Here is a 16,900-nt window from a genome sequence, read left to right as displayed (position 1 = left end):
AATTGCAGTTTAAAGTCCCCATTATTAGATGGTCCAAATCCCACAAACACCCAACAACGATACAAAGTGTAATTAGACTTTTAAAGCTAATAAACCGCAGCATGACAAGCAAGCCCTCAGAAAATTACTAGTTGGAGCAAGGCAATGTTGCACAAATGCTCTCCTGTTTCATTGATGGATTGACGTACACTGCCCGTGGTCATTAATTTAAATTTTATTTTGATAGTTGCAACAGGAAGTTGTTGGCTGCGCACGCGCAATGCAGCAGTGACAGCTAGCAGAAAAATATCAAAGATAGCCAACTGTTAGCTGAAGAAAGCAGCCGTTTGCACTCAAAATACACGTTGAAATGTTTCGGAGAAAACTGACAGCTCTAGATTATCACAATCCCGATGGATTTGACTGCAAAGGTAAGAAAAACTCGTCAAATAGCCGTTGAACTGGGTTGGTGAGTGTAACGTGGAGCCGGCTAACGTGTATGTACGTAACACAAGTGCTATCACTGTAAGGAGACAACGAAATACCAAACTCTGATGGTAAGACAGAAGTTTCATGAGGCGTTTTTCCGGCAAACATATATATTTGTCAGAACACGATGTAAATAAAAATATAGTCTTTTAATACACCACACTTTTATTCGGCATAGCTAATTCTAATGCTCTCACTACACAAAGTCCCCCGTGTTCACAATTTTATTCTAGCAAAAAGTAAATAATTTATTTTGTACCCTGATAATAGCAGTCAGTATATAACATTATGCCAAAGTACATTTTAATCCGTATATATTCATACGAATTTCGGCCTCGTTCCTGGGCTGTTAATATCAATTTACCACTGATAAAGCCATGAATTGAAATGCTAGCTACCCCGGGTGCAATGTAAACTATTTTGGTCCTGTAATAAGATAAATGATTCAGCAGACGTTACTGAGAGTCAGTAGGCTAAAGCTAGCATGTTGCTTATTCCTACATAGAAGGCTGACTCATTTATTTATTTAGTTGACTCCATTATTCGACGTCATTACTTCATGTAGTTGCTGGTATGTTGACATTTGTTCAGTGATTTACAAATGAGCACCTGCCCCCCCTCTTGGTTCAGATGAGACCCAGTTTAGGAACTGCATTGTGTGGCTGGAGGACCAGAAGATTCGACACTACAAGATCGAGGACAGAGGAAACCTGAGGAATATCCCCAGCTCAGACTGGCCCAAAGCCTACCAGAAGGTGAGACCATCAGCATACTGCCAGGCACTCTGAAATATGGTTTCAGTTCAAGAAAATACCACCTTAAACCTGACATAGACTGTATGTAGAATCTTATCTTGGCTGCTACCAGAGAACTTTAATGTCATTGCTGTATAGATCAGTAATGTTTTATAATGTGTGTATGCCCTTCTGTTGCCTTTGTGTAGTACCTGCAGGATGTCAACTGTCCATTTGGAGTTCAGGAGAGGCAGGAGGCTGTAGACTGGTTACTGGGTCTGGCTGTACGCTATGAATATGGAGACAATGGTAAGAACATAGAAAAACATGTTGTGCCTATCTTCTCAAATATTCATCTTTCATTTGACATGGTTATAACCCACAGATAAATGCAACTAATAATAGGTTGCAAGCAGACGTTGCTTCACTCTCAGGTGTTACAAGACAAAAATGCTGGAAACCTCTGCTATAGACTGATAACTGTAAGAATGTGTAATACATGCCTCTGTACCACTGTTGAAGTACTGATGAACACCAGTAGATGGAGACATTATAAAAGGAACCAGTGATGCCAGCTGACCAGTCGTCTTTTTTGGTTCACAGTCAAATGTTCTCAGAATTTTTGTTAGTGTTGGAACTCCATAACCCCATGACATAGCCTTCAGAAGATAAAAACCTGAAGAATTACCTGTAATCTGACATTTTGGTTGTGTTCTGTTGTCTCTCCTCAGTGGAGAAGTATAAGAACTGCCAGCCACTGGCAGCCTCCGGTAACAGTGACAAAACAGCTGACCCTCTGGTCAACCTCGACAGTAAGCAGAAACACTTTATCTGCCCCTCTGCCTTCCCCAACACCTCACTTTCTCACATTCCTCCCTCTCCCTTTTAGTTTTTGATCTCTTCATTACTTACTTCCTTCCTCCTTCTGAATGAAATCATCACTTGTTTGTTTTTCAGGTAATTCACCAGATTTCAAAGCAGGAGTGATGGCTCTGGCCAACATCCTCAAAATACAACGCCATGACGACTACCTGGTCATGCTAAAGGTGAGACTGCACTGTATGCTGTTTCTGTGTATTAAAATATTTCTGTTAAAAGTTTTTAAACAAAGAATTTTATTTATATGTCGTAGCTTCATGACGTTTTACGATCCTTTAGATTTTAGTGCTGTGGTAATCTGTGCTGATTGTAATGCTACAGCAAAGACTCTTGAGCAGCTGTTTTGTCAGAAATACAGCAGAGGAGGAGCTGGTGTATCTGTTTACAGCACAGCCAAACAAACATTGTTTTATTTAAAAAAGTCAGTCAATAACAGTAAACAGTGAAGCTGATATCTATGAGATCTAATTACCATTAAAGTTGAATTACATGCAGAGTTTGTGGTGAATTCCTCTTGTGTTAATCAGCAATTTGAATCCAGCATGGGAATGCTGGACTCTGCCACTAATAAAGAAAATTACCTCATAGAGAGGTAATTACAGCATACAATGAATGACTACTGTAGGAAAAATGCTGAGGATAAACAGGGTTTTATTCTATAATAGCCTTAAGGAGAACAACTTTATAAATTTAGATGAAATCTATCATATTAATTTGTCTGTGTTTTTGTGTTTACCTGACAGGCCATTCGTATTCTGATCCAAGAGAGACTTTCTCCAGACGCCATCTCTAAAGCCAGCCAAAACAGAGAGGTAAACTTAAGATGCATATAATATTAGTCAAGAACGATGTTTAGATATCCACATTTTTACTTATACACATCTCTGAAGGTGTTTTTGATGTTTTTGATTTAACAAGGAAAAAGTGTTTATAATATGAGAGTGTCTCTTGGTTTGACTGCAGTCTCAGTCATGTGTATTTTTCTTTCCAGGGAGTTCCAGTAGCTTTAGACAAACACATCTTGGGTTTCGACACTGGAGGTGAAGACTGCTTTTATAACATCATGAAATACAACGTACAAGAACTGCAAATTGATTTTGAAGTGTTGTTTGGATATGTTGACATGAGTGGTATATCAGTGCATGGACATCCACTCAGGCAGGCAGCTCTGTGTGAGTGCGGTGTGGAGCAGCATTAACACATGTATCCAATAAAACTTAATAATCTATGAGAAATTAAAACAAATGTCCCTCTCTCTCTTGTCAGATGCGACTCTGAATGAAGCGGCTCAGATCCTGCGCCTGCTGCACATCGAGGAGCTGAGGGAGCTCCAGACCAAGATCAACGAGGCCATCGTAGCTGTTCAGGCCATCATCGCTGACCCCAAGACAGACCACAGGCTGGGCAAGGTCGGCAGATGAGAGCGAGGGTGGAGAAGGACACTGGAGGAGGGGAGGGACTGAACCACAGGAGTTTGAATTTGATTGATTTTTGGGAAGAAAAAAGCCTTTTTTGTTTGTTTGAGATGAACAGAATGAGTTTGTATTTTTCTCTGTTGCATGAGTCACGGATCAGATTGGGAATTGGGAGCAAATATAAGCCAATGCTTGTCAGATGCTGTCTTTCATTTTTGTACAGCAACAAGGATAAGTTGACACAGTTAGTATTGAAGTCCTCACATCCACGAAGATGTTAAATCGTTAATCTTTTCAGAGACTGAGGTTGAACCTTCTGATCATCCCCTGGCTGCTGTCATCTCTCCCTCAATAGAAACCACAGAGAAGCTGAAATATTCAAACTGACAGGTTATATTTGTAGCTTTTGTTTCTGGAGAAAACATGTTTTTTGCAGATGGTAGAAAAGGTTATTTTGAGGTGGTTTTCACTGAGGCTGTGTGGAAAAACCTATAAATATAGCTGAGCAGAGTTGGGCTCCTGTGCTTCCTGTGTGCTGGTCGTGATAATCTTCCTCCATTAGGCACCTTAAAACAAAAACCAGATAAGTAAACACAACAACCTCCAAAAAAAATCTGTCAAGTACCAAATCACATTTTATTGTTATAAATATCACATCTTATAAAAAGATAAAGATTTTAAAAGTAGTAGTAATAAAAATATTTAGCAAAAAAAGAATGTAATGTCATTTCATCATGTGTGAAATACAGATTATTAGTGCAGAGAAATGTGGCAGTGGCTGTGATCTGACTGTGGCACACAGGGCTGAGGGAAACAGATTACTCAAATAATCAGATTACAGTAATCCGATCATACTAACTGTTCCCACTTAACATATTTTAGTTTGTAAAACAGTTTCTCTGTGTTTCTGATCAGGTAATGAAAAATCAGTGCTGAGGCTTTTAACTTCAGTCAGCTCAGTTGTAAATCTTGCTGAGAGTTAGATGGAAACATCACTGATACTCCTACATCTGTGCTCTAAATATGAAGCCTTCATCTAACTCTTGGTATGAAAGTGAAAAGCTGTATTTCCCAAAAAGTCTTACTGTTCCTTGAGTCTGTGTTTAACCAAAAACCACTGATGAAACACTGAATTTAAAAGCCACTCTGACCAGCTGACCAAAAAGAAAACAACAGAACTTTGGCTCAAACAGTTCAAATCATTTGTCTTTGGCTTTAAAAAAACAGGAAACCTTTACTCATACATTTTAAAATCTGGTTTCATTGTTCTGTAGCTTTAATTGGTAGAAAACAACTCAACTCACGTACAAAAATACAGTAGAAAAAAAAAAAACTAAAAATGAGGTATAAAACAAATTTACAAAACATTTATTTTGGGGTTATATCTTTAAGGTGAGATAATGGGGTTAGGGTTTGTTTGGGGGGGGGGGGGGGGGGGGGTGTAAATTTGCCTCTGACGGTCAGTCTGGCCACAGGAAGCCATCTTGCTCCCTGCTAACATCCTTTCCTCTGAGGGACACAGGAGAGGACTCAGTGTGGTCCTGCCCTCTGTTCACAAATCACCCCCAGAATTTTAGCACCAAAGGACTCTGCAGCTGCCAGTCAACGTTAGTGGCTCCCTGTGACACAGAAATCACACATTTAAAGGATAACATTTTTACCACTGACACACATTTAACTTTCTAGTAGAGGTACAAACCTGTCTTTTCTCTAAGGTTAAAGATCCAGGTGGAAATGAAGATTTAAAGGTCTAATTTTCTCTTCCTGTGTGAATCCAAATGTGACAGGATGAAAGCTTTATCTGCAGTGACCTAATGACAGAACAAACAAACCCTCCATCCTGAACAAAGCCCTGCACTTAACAACTCATGGCGACTGAGAGTTCTCTCGTAAAGAGCATGTGTGTGTGTTCATGCATTTAACAATAACAGCTTTTAAGCCTCTTACAACCAGCTCCCAAACCCTTAACAAGTGTGTTTAGAGCTGTTCATCATGGTCAGAATTACACCACACATCCACATCTTTGAAGCAAGCGGCTGTTATTTAGTCTGAGGTGTTACACACAGACGTGACATTTACGGCAACACACACTAGTGACAGTCATCACTGTGACCGTTTCCAGAGTCAGATGAACAAACTGAATTGTGCGCTCAAACCTCTCCATCATGACCAGATTTCACACTCTGCACATGTGTGTGGCTTCGACAGCGACATCTGCCAAGGTGCTACTTTAAGGATTATCCTGTGTTTAGAGGCCTACTTTGTTCTTTAGAGGCGTTTAATGCAAGGCTTTGAAAAGCCATCTGCAGACATCAACACATCACACACACACAAAATGCAGGTACAGGCTAACAGCTGTGTAATCATTGTACTTTGGTCTCATGTAGGCACACACAGGTTGAGGGTTGAGGGTTGTAACTTTATAATCATTGTTCTTATGATTTTTTCATTGGTGTACATCAGGTCAGGTATAGATAAAGATATGGGGCTGTCAGGGTTCAGAGTGATGGAACATGAACTTGGGTTTCACCAGACAACAAAGGGTACATTCATAATGACTGAAAATAATAGTCTTTGTTAATCTTCAGAGTCCACTGACACATGGAGATTCACACAACAATACTGTGTTTAATCAGGGCGACAATATGTCCAATGATCTTGTAATTACTGTATTTACTTTAGATATAAACTATTCACATTTGATATCTAATTTGTGGTTTACAATTGTGTATTTAGTGGGAGTATATACAAACTATGGTATCTATTATTGTTAAGGAAAACAAACGTAAAGATCCAGTCTGGATATGTTTTTAAGAGATGTATAAAAATACTCTCCTCTGAATAATAATTTACGTCTTTCCACAAACACGTTCAATTACCACATTAAAAATTCTTAAAATGACATCTACAACACCGAAGAATCCAAAATCTCATATGCATCTGCAACACTTCAAACTCACCTGTAACCCTTAAAACCCAAAATTAAAGAAAGAGTGTGTGCATGAGAGAGAAAGAGAAAAAGACACACAGAAAAAACACATTAAATCAGGAATAAATCAAACTATCCATCCTATCTTACCTGATAGACACTGGGTGGTTGCTATGGCGATGCCGTAAAGGTGAGAACGTTGATCGGGCAGGTATTCGTCGGTGAACTGACTGCTGTCTTTGCTCACTGCGATCACACCATCCCTGTGAGGTGGAGGACAGAGAGAGATCATGTCATGAATAAAGAAGACAGGGCTGTAAAAGACCAGACTGCAGTAAAATAAAAAACAAACAAGATGAATAAAGATGGCTACCTCCTCCAGTCTGTGTAATAGAAGTGGTTCCTGTAGTAAACCATGCTGAATGGGTAGTTGAGGCTGGGGTGGATCACTCTTCGACCTGAACCATCTGGAAATATACACTCTAAACGCTTTGTACCTGAAGTAAAGAGACATACGGGTCAGTGTGATCTTTAACAGACTGTTTAGACACAGAGTAGACTGTTGGACCTCACAGTGCATGTTCTAACTGAAGTTTTTAGTTAGATATGTTAAGCAGAGATTAAGCAAGATTTTCATGTAAACATATGTTAGTCTTTCAACATGCAGAGGAGGTTAAACTACTTTTTTTGCCCTGGAGATCATTTGCTCAGGTTGTGTACAGACCCAGTAATGTAAATAAATAACACTAGACCACCTGTATGTAGCCTGACAGATGAAATTCAGGGCAAAAAAGTCACTTAAGACAATAAGAGGATTCTGTCTAGAGAGATTTCAGTGAGTAAATCAGAACAAGTTGACCAGCAGTCATGTTTAAAGTAGTAACAGTAGTAGTTGTAGAAGTAGTGTCTACCTGCATCAGCCCAGCAGATTTGTCCAGATGAAGAGTCATACGTGAGAGCGTTTGGCAAACCAATCCCATCAGACACCACCACCCTGCGGTTCTGACCGTCCACTGATGAACACTCGATCTTAGGAGCCTCTCTGTTCCAGTCTGTCCAGTACAGAGTGCTGCAGGGACAGACAGGGAAGAGGGGTTATATAACTTATTACACTCACATTACAACCTGCAAATGATTTCTATCATACAGGCTGGATTAGCACTGTATTAATCTCTTTAGAGTGGGCAAGTCAACCTGTTAGACTGAGTGTTTTCACAGGGTTGTTTTGGTGCTGAATGCAGGGATCTGGCTAATATAATGAGACAAGGGGAAAACCACTCACAAGCACACACACACATACACACACAGTGGGTACATAAGTGTACAAGAGCACAGAACTCAAGGGAGCAACTGTCTCATAATGATGAGGTCACGGTCAGGTTATTCTGAGCAACGTGCAACCTTTGACCTCAGCTCCTCTGGTGCATTTTCTGGGGGTATTTCATCATAAAATATGGCTCACACCAGCTCACACATATTTTCCAGTTTGGAATAAACTTTGTGGTTCTCATGGACGTGTTTCTGTGGTGAATCAAATCATATTTTATTATTTCAAACATTTCATAAGCCGCAAAACTTGCTCGGCAGGATGATAACAAAGCTTCAGGGAGAGTGTGTGTGGGCTGCTTATGACGCCACGCTGCTTTTCATCTTGTGGATGATGGTGTACATGTGGGCAGTCCGCTGGGAACTACAGGTAATACACACCACATGAGCAATCAACGTATGCACACACGCACGCCATGTGTGTATGAGTGTGTGTTAATCAAGTGGATGAAGGTATGGGTGAGCAGATGTTGGTGTATGAGACACATGTACATGCTTTTATAATGTGTATTTTTCTGTGTGTGTGTGTGTGTGTGAGGGAAACATGTGCAGGCTCAGAAATCACAGAGCACATGCTTAATCATAAGTGTACCCGTGTGAAGCAGTAATTACCTTTAGGACTTGGCTTGTTGTCAGAACACACACACACACACACGTACTTGGCCTTGAGTCAGAAACTAAACTTTAAACTGTCAAACCAATAATGTGAAACACACATTTAAAGTTTTATGATTTGGGTTATTGCTGCTATGTTTAATCATTTGTATCAACCACATTAACACACACACACACACACACACACACACACACACACACACACACACACTCTCTCTCTCTCTGTCTCTCTCTCACACATAAACATACACATGCACACACACACCAGCTGTTGATTATGTGATTAGTTGCAATGATAAAAAGCAGATGTTATTCCTGGAGAGCTGACCAATGAAGGCCTTATGCTTTCACTACATATATATGTGCGTGTGTGCATGTGTGTGTGTGTGTGTGTGTGACTGTCCAGGATTAATAGCATCCAGTAAATCCAGTCCAGTTTTCTTGGCTCTGTTTGGTTGCAACACCCACAGAGAGAGCACTAAATGTCACTTATATGACTGAATTATCAAACACACATTACTAAAGGGACGCTCCACCCTAAAACCCAAAGCCCATCGATTTTCCTGGGATCATCTGTCTCACACTGATGAAGTCATGTTTAGGTCACAGTCTCTCAAGTTTAGAAACCAGACTCAACAAGAACCCTTTCTGCAAAATGCCTTTAAAACATAATCTTCACTGTACTAATGAATTAGTTACAGGCCTTGTTGACTCAGCCTGTGTGAGGACTGGTGTGTTTGATTTCATGGTTGTGCTAATGGGCTGAAAACCATCTGTGCCCTCTTTTGATATAAAATCACTGTGGATACAGTGAAGGCTGAGTGAGGTATTCTGCCTCAGTGGAGCACCTCCAGGATGTTACACTGGATCGCGAAGAGTGTGTGTGGGCGTGTGTTTGTTTCTTGCTCAGGGAAGAGATTTGTAAGTGTTTGCAAATCCAGACTAAACTGCTTCAAGGCTTTTCAAGTGGCAGGTTAAACAACATCAGTGATTTTTTTTACTTAAAACTAACCCAAAACAAAACAGAAAAAAATGGTTTTACCCAGTGGAGGAGACCACTATGATAGCACGGGGGTTGACCAGGTCTGTGTCAAACAGCGTCTGCCTGCCGCTGCCGTCTAGGTTAGCACTTTCGATCATGTCAGGGTTCGAGTCGACCCAGAAGATCAACCTACGTTTGACGTCCACAGCCAGACCCTCTGGACTGACCAGATCTACAGCGAGCAGGGAGACCATATACAAAGTATTGAGATCATTTAAAACATCATCCAACATTTATTATTGAAATGAAGGGTGAGGAGAGTAAGTGTGTGATCTTACTTGTGTTAATGAGAATCTCAGGCTCAGCTCCTGGTGCCATTGAGGCTCTGTTGATTGTTCTTGCAGACAAATCTGTCCAGTAGACTTGGTTCTCTTTGCAGTCATAGGCAATCCCAACAACTATGGAACCCTGGACACACCCATACATGAATGTAAGCACTTAATGAGATAGACTGACATTATTACAGTTGCACCGGTATTGACCTTAAGTGGCCATTGTTCCATCTCCAGTTTGTCTTTTAACTTCCTGTTACTATTACTAGGAAAATTAGGTGCTGAAATTTGAATCCTTTAAACATCTACTTTGAGTGTTATCTAAAATAAATAAAAAAAAGATGGAATATAGAATATGTGAGCAGGCATCATCCATTCATCTCTTACATGTAGAGTCAGTAGTGTTTTGGAGTGGGTCGCATCCAGTCTGGTCCCGTTGAGAGGCAGCGCTCCTATTTTCTGTCCCTGAGCGTACAGCAGAATGACGTCAGTGTTTGTGGGAGGGGTCACATCTGGGCGAGGCAATGGGCGGATGGTGGGCGGGGCCACAGAGGGGAGGCCTGGGAAAGGATTTAATGATACCAAAATGAGGTTTCAGCTGTGATTGGTGGCACCTTCAACAAGTGGAAAGATACTTACATGCAGGTTTGACAACATCATGGGATCGGGTACCAGGAACCTCCCGCCCATCCTGGTCCACACACCAGCAATAAGTGGTCTCCCCATAACACTGGACTGGACTAAGAAGGAATATGAGTCAAAATTAGTAGCCTGATTTGAACAGGAACTCACGTTTTGTTTTTGTGTATGTTTGTTGCTTACCTGAATTGTCCATCTGGTTCACACTGAGGCACGTACTGTTGTGGCTCTGGTTTTCCACCATAGTGCTCAATCAAACTGGCCCTCCATCGCTCACACACACTCTCAGGGCGCTGGGTCGGAGCAACAGGAACTGAAGGGGACATTAATCAAACAAACCGAACACTATTACTATTTGTAAAGCTGAATATAATCCCACATGGTTGTAAACTTACTGTTCAGATCCTATTCTGTTCCAATTTATCATTATTTGTTCAGTTATATTCTCAGTTTCTATCTTGCTGAGTTTAAATCACAGTGGTAGGTGGAGTGTTAGATAAATGGTGTGAGGAGGCCCTGTGTTTAAAAAGGCACACACACATACACACATCTTGCTTTTGTCAAAACTGTTTACCTTGTTAAATCCCTTTAATAACTCACTTTATAGCAGAGCTTTAAAACTAAACCCAAAACCACTTTAGGCTTCCACTAATGTTTATGCTGGCCTCTCTGTTTCTGTGTAAATTTCTAATGTGAGACTGCACAGCTTCTAAACTGAGAAGGAGATTAGGATAATATTTGAGAGGAGGGTGAGAAGCGAGCAGTCCAGCAGTGAGAGCTCTGAGAGGTAAAGGGCTCCTGATTTGGACCAGGGAACATGACTTCCAAAATAAAAATGAGCAGGAAATGCTCTTGACTCCCTCATCATGACCCATTTCTGAGAAATCCGTGAATAAGGTTCCAGTGCAGCGGCAAATGAAAAAAAAGACTGTGATTGTACTGGGTGACTTCCAGGTGTGAATGAGTGCAACTGAATATGAGGCAGAATGGTAATGAAACAAACTGTGAGTTCAGATGTGTTAGGTTTTTAAAAAGCAGAGTAAATATACAAATCTACAAGCATGTGCACAACATAACAAAGTGTGGATACATGTGTGTTTCCGTTCGTTTGTGCAGCATCTGTAGGGTGGGTGTAACACTGTGTTGTCACTCAGCTGGCCAGGCAACCCGTCTTGTTTTCATTTGGTTGCCTAGCAACAGCTGGCAGTTCATCTTACCACAAAATGACCACTTCAGATGTTTGGATGGTCATAAATGGAGTTTATAGCAAAGGCTGGATTTATAGAGCAGCCTCTGTTTGTATGTTAGAGTGTGAGTGAGAGGATCATAGAGTCACAGAGTGAGAGGCTGACAGGCATGGCTCGCATGATGGCAATACTGGTCTGTCAGTCCATCGGCCACTTTGGTCCAGGTTGAAATATCGCTACCAATAGATGATTTTTTTCCTTGTACTTGAGACAAGAAGATCTCTAAGCTTATTTCCACGAATCAATACATCAGTCGAATTAATATCTGTAAAACTCAAATGTCTCAAGCAGTGATAACAATCTCACCTGGTTTGTCACAGTCTACACGTGGTGTACCAGGTGGAGTTCTGGTTCCTGCTCTCTCCTGCCCCCTACTGTCCACACACCAACAATGTCCAGAGGAGCCATGACACTGTATATAAAATAATAAAAACAGTGTTATTAATAGTGGGAGGAACAAGAAGACAAGAAACACACATAAAACAAAAAACAAGAATAATTTATCTTTGTTTGCAGAGAAATTACAGTTTTACCTGTCGAGGTAGATACTGTCCTTCTGCATCACACTGAGGTACATAGGCTCCAACTATAGGATATCCCTCTGGACTGGTGGTCTGAACACTGTCTCTGTGGTGCTCACAGTGAGTTTTAGGACGAACTGGTTCATCTGGAAAACATTTACAAATGTAAACAAATTATCAAGGAACAAACTAAGTATTTAGATCAATTCCCACATCACAGGTCTGAGTGATATCACCTAAAATCCACATCAGTGCTGGCGAGTTATTATACTTTACTGAGTCACAGAATGGCCTTCTGTACCTCAACATGACTTGTTGAAGTGGCTGACCACCAGGACTGCACTCCCTGCTGTCCTTCTCCAGTCCCACTATGCTAAGGACAATCGACTATCTTTGCAAGCTTTGAAAGACCTCTCCATCCTCTGATGATTAACAGCTCCTGCACAGATGGTAGTCGTCCTCACCCAACCCCCAATGTACCCTGAATACCTGACATTCATTATGGACATTTCCCATTCTGTAGATCTGACTCTGCTCAGCTGCTCAGTGGCTTGTTCAAGCACAGCTCATATTCTTGATAAGCTGCTATATAAACTTCCTATAGTATTCTCATCGGCTTCTACTTCTCATCCTGCACCTTCACTCTGGGCTACAAACGTGTACACATATCCACCTCTGGTAATTTGGATTGATATGAATCTTAGTGCAATGAAGCTGGAACAGGTAGAAACAGCAGTCTCACCTGGTCTGTCACAGTCTACAGATGGTGCACCAGGTGGTGTCCTGGTTCCTGCTCTCTCCTCCCCCTTACTGTCCACACACCAACAATGTCCAGAGGAGCCATGACACTAAACACATAACGATAAAAACAATGTTATTAGTAGTAAAAAGAAAAGAGCAAAAACAAACAAAAAAGCACACAGAAAAAACTAAATAATCTATTTCTGTCTTCAAAGAAATCACAGTTTTACCTGTCGAGGTAGATACTGTCCCTCTGCATCACACTGAGGTACATAGGCTCCAACTATAGGATATCCCTCTGGACTGGTGGTCTGAACACTGTCTCTGTGGTGCTCACAGTGAGTTTTTGGACGCACTTGTTCATCTGGGGAAAATGAATAAATTTACCTTTGTGTGAGTTATTATGTTTTACTGTTAGAGTCTTTTCACAAACTTCCCCTGAAACCCAAATTTTTGGGAAATCATCAGAAGCTGATGGACCATCACTTTGTAGGTTATGTAGCTTGGCTACCAAGACTGCACTTCTCTCTACCACATCTATGCTGACGACACTCAACTTTCTTTTTCCTCTTCAGGCACACAGAGGCTGGAGCCTGTGCATCCCAAGCTGTCAGCTCATCACCTCAACTTAGTTGTTACAAAAAGTGTATTCTTCCTTGGTAAGACAGAGAACTGTCACAAGTTTGTATTTACCACATTTTGGTCAGAGTGCAATAAATGTCAGGCAGCTATCTCACCTGGTTTGTCACAGTCTACAGATGGTGTACCAGGTGGAGTTCTGGTTCCTGCTCTCTCCTGCCCCCTACTGTCCACACACCAACAATGTCCAGAGGAGCCATGACACTAGAATAGAAATAATAATTGTATGTATGGCCATAACAATACTGAATAAAGATATGCAGGATCTCTCATTTACAACACAGTAACAATGATACCTGTTGAGGTGTGTATTGGCCATTTGCATCACACTGAGGTACAAACACTCCAGGTATAGGATATCCCTCTGCACTGGTGGTCTGTACACTGTCTCTGTGCTGCTCACAGTACGTTTTGGGACGCTCTGGTTCATCTGCAGATTTCAAGAAAAAAAGGTGTAAAGTAATAAAATAGAGATGCTGTCTTTTGTCAAGTAAACTATCAAAAGTAACATGAAGGACAAATGAAGGTACACTGAGTAAAATCTTTCCCCTCACCTGGTCTGTCACAGTCTACAGATGGTGTACCAGGTGGTGTCCTGGTTCCACGTCTCTCTTGTCCTCTACTGTCCACACACCAACAATATCCAGTAGAACTATGACACTAGAGCAACAACAATTTATGTCAAATTATGTTTGTATGTCATTTATGTTACTCAAAGTTACTTTAAAGTCATAAATCAAACTGTTTGAATGTATCTGTCACCAGATGCTTACCTGCTGTGGAACATACTGTCCATTATCATCACACTGAGGTACATAGGCTCCAAGTAGAGGATATCCCTCTGGACTGGTGGTCTGAACACTGTCTCTGTGATGTTCACAGTGAGTTTTAGGACGCTCTGGCTCATCTGGATAAGGCAGGTTGATGAATTTTTGTAAGTCATTAGTAAACACAGGTGTTTACAACAAAACAGTTATAGCCATTAGAAATGTGTAGACTTGCAGCTGCTCCTAAGCTACAACATTTAGGAATTACCAATTCAACACCTCAGTATCTTTCACAGAAGATATTTCCACTTTCCTCAGGCCCTGTCCTCTTATACCTGTTAGAAACTGGTACCACATGGTCCTGCACTGAGCCCACTACTATTTTTCTCCACACTAGATCTCTTGGCTCTGTTGGCACAACTGACAACCCATCTGTTACTGCTGCTACTGATTTGCTTAAGCTCAACCCATGCCCTGCATGGACTGCTATAATAAATCCCCTCTAGTTGGGCTTCAACAGTTCTCTTCACTCCTTACAGCTCATTTTAAAAAGCTGCACAATGTTGGATTTACCAGCTTTAGATTGTATATTGTCATCAGCTCCCTTCATGTTGGCCTCCCATTTAGATGAGATTCAGTACTTGAATGTATATGTACTATATGTCCTGACAAGTTTGGATACAGCAGGTCATAAACAACTAGAAACAGCAGTCTCACCTGGTCTGTCACAGTCTACAGATGGTGTACCAGGTGGTGTCCTGGTTCCACGTCTCTCTTGTCCTCTACTGTCCACACACCAACAATATCCAGTAGAACTATGACACTAGAGCAACAACAATTTATGTCAAAATTATGGTTGTATGTCATTTATGTTTCTCAAAGTTACTTTAAAGTCATAAATGAAACTGTTTGAATGTATCTGTCACCAGATGCTTACCTGCTGTGGAACATACTGTCCATTATCATCACACTGAGGTACATAGGCTCCAAGTAGAGGATATCCCTCTGGACTGGTGGTCTGAACACTGTCTCTGTGATGTTCACAGTGAGTTTTAGGACGCTCTGGCTCATCTGGATAAGAAAGGTTGGTGAATTTTTGCAAGTCATTAGTAAACACAGGTGTTTATAACAAAACAGTTATAGCCATTAGAAACATGTAGACTTGCAGCTGCTCCTAAGCTACAACATTTAGGAATTCAACACCTCAGTATCTTTCACAGAAGATATTTCCACTTTCCTCAGGCCCTGTCCTCTTATACCTGTTAGAAACTTTCTACCTTTAAAGGTCTTGGTGTGTTTTATGACCTACTGTCTTCTCCCTGACTGGTTTCACTTACTGGGGCTATGCAGGGTCTGTTTTAACCAGACATCTTCTGCACTGAGGTACCACATGGTCCTGCACTGAGCCCACTACTATTTTTCTCCACACTAGATCTCTTGGCTCTGTTGGCACAAGTCACAACCCATCTGTTACTGCTGCTACTGATTTGCTCAAGCCCTACTCATACCCTGCATGGACTGCTATAAATCCCCTCTAGTTGGGCTTCAACAGTTCTCTTCACTCCTTACAACTCATTTTAAAAAGCTGCACAATGTTGGATTTACCAGCTTTAGATTGTATATTGTCATCAGCTCCCTTCATGTTGGCCTCCCATTTAGATGAGATTTAGTACTTGAATGTGTATGTACTATATGTCCTGACAAGTTTGGATACAGCAGGTCATAAACAACTAGAAACAGCAGTCTCACCTGGTCTGTCACAGTCTACAGATGGTGTACCAGGTGGTGTCCTGGTTCCACGTCTCTCTTGTCCTCTACTGTCCACACACCAACAATATCCAGTAGAACTATGACACTAGAGCAACAACAATTTATGTCAAAATTATGGTTGTATGTCATTTATGTTTCTCAAAGTTACTTTAAAGTCATAAATGAAACTGTTTGAATGTATCTGTCACCAGATGCTTACCTGCTGTGGAACATACTGTCCATTATCATCACACTGAGGTACATAGGCTCCAAGTAGAGGATATCCCTCTGGACTGGTGGTCTGAACACTGTCTCTGTGATGTTCACAGTGAGTTTTAGGACGCTCTGGCTCATCTGGATAAGGCAGGTTGATGAATTTTTGTAAGTCATTAGTAAACACAGGTGTTTACAACAAAACAGTTATAGCCATTAGAAACATGTAGACTTGCAGCTGCTCCTAAGCTACAACATTTAGGAATTACCAATTCAACACCTCAGTATCTTTCATAGAAGATATTTCCACTTTCCTCAGTCCCTGTCCTCTTATACCTGTTAGAAACTGGTACCACATGGTCCTGCACTGAGCCCACTACTATTTTTCTCCACACTAGATCTCTTGGCTCTGTTGGCACAACTGACAACCCATCTGTTACTGCTGCTACTGATTTGCTTAAGCTCAACCCATGCCCTGCATGGACTGCTATAATAAATCCCTTCTAGATGGGCTTCAACAGTTCTCTTCACTCCTTACAACTCATTTTAAAAAGCTGCACAATGTTGGATTTACCAGCTTTAGATTGTATATTGTCATCAGCCCCCTTCATGTTGGCCTCCCATTTAGATGAGATTTAGTACTTGAATGTGTATGTACTATATGTCCTGACAAGTTTGGATACAGCAGGTCATAAACAACTAGA

At 41.1% G+C, this 16,900-nt stretch overlaps 2 protein-coding genes across 2 annotated transcripts in view; one reads left to right on the top strand and one right to left on the bottom strand.

Moving 5' to 3' along the window:
* The first annotated feature begins 235 nt into the window (after nucleotides 1-235).
* rtraf (RNA transcription, translation and transport factor) lies at nucleotides 236-4,006 on the top strand. The gene is made up of 8 exons (XM_018701750.2): nucleotides 236-410; nucleotides 1,099-1,223; nucleotides 1,412-1,511; nucleotides 1,934-2,014; nucleotides 2,160-2,248; nucleotides 2,825-2,893; nucleotides 3,073-3,121; nucleotides 3,348-4,006. Exons 1-8 carry the CDS (start codon nucleotides 350-352, stop codon nucleotides 3,500-3,502), a joined length of 729 nt encoding a protein of 242 aa, XP_018557266.1. The 5' UTR covers nucleotides 236-349; the 3' UTR covers nucleotides 3,503-4,006.
* Nucleotides 4,007-5,089: 1,083 nt separating this feature from the next.
* Nucleotides 5,090-16,900, bottom strand: part of nid2a (nidogen 2a (osteonidogen)) — a 37,030-nt gene continuing 25,219 nt past the window's right edge. The window contains 21 exon segments of the mRNA XM_051066123.1: nucleotides 5,090-5,115; nucleotides 6,576-6,688; nucleotides 6,799-6,922; nucleotides 7,337-7,494; nucleotides 9,409-9,580; nucleotides 9,687-9,816; nucleotides 10,068-10,240; nucleotides 10,320-10,420; nucleotides 10,503-10,632; nucleotides 11,873-11,978; nucleotides 12,100-12,233; nucleotides 12,830-12,935; nucleotides 13,059-13,192; nucleotides 13,566-13,671; nucleotides 13,764-13,897; nucleotides 14,022-14,127; nucleotides 14,241-14,374; nucleotides 14,952-15,057; nucleotides 15,172-15,305; nucleotides 15,984-16,089; nucleotides 16,204-16,337. Coding sequence (XP_050922080.1) covers nucleotides 5,105-5,115; nucleotides 6,576-6,688; nucleotides 6,799-6,922; nucleotides 7,337-7,494; nucleotides 9,409-9,580; nucleotides 9,687-9,816; nucleotides 10,068-10,240; nucleotides 10,320-10,420; nucleotides 10,503-10,632; nucleotides 11,873-11,978; nucleotides 12,100-12,233; nucleotides 12,830-12,935; nucleotides 13,059-13,192; nucleotides 13,566-13,671; nucleotides 13,764-13,897; nucleotides 14,022-14,127; nucleotides 14,241-14,374; nucleotides 14,952-15,057; nucleotides 15,172-15,305; nucleotides 15,984-16,089; nucleotides 16,204-16,337 — 2,552 coding nt within the window. The 3' untranslated portion in view covers nucleotides 5,090-5,104.

The sequence above is a fragment of the Lates calcarifer genome, linkage group LG7_2 (genome assembly GCF_001640805.2).
Source record: "Lates calcarifer isolate ASB-BC8 linkage group LG7_2, TLL_Latcal_v3, whole genome shotgun sequence".
In the NCBI taxonomy this organism is placed as follows: Eukaryota; Metazoa; Chordata; class Actinopteri; family Centropomidae; genus Lates; species Lates calcarifer.
The sequence above is the reverse complement of the archived record's forward strand: the minus strand, read 5'-3'. Positions and strand labels throughout refer to the sequence as shown.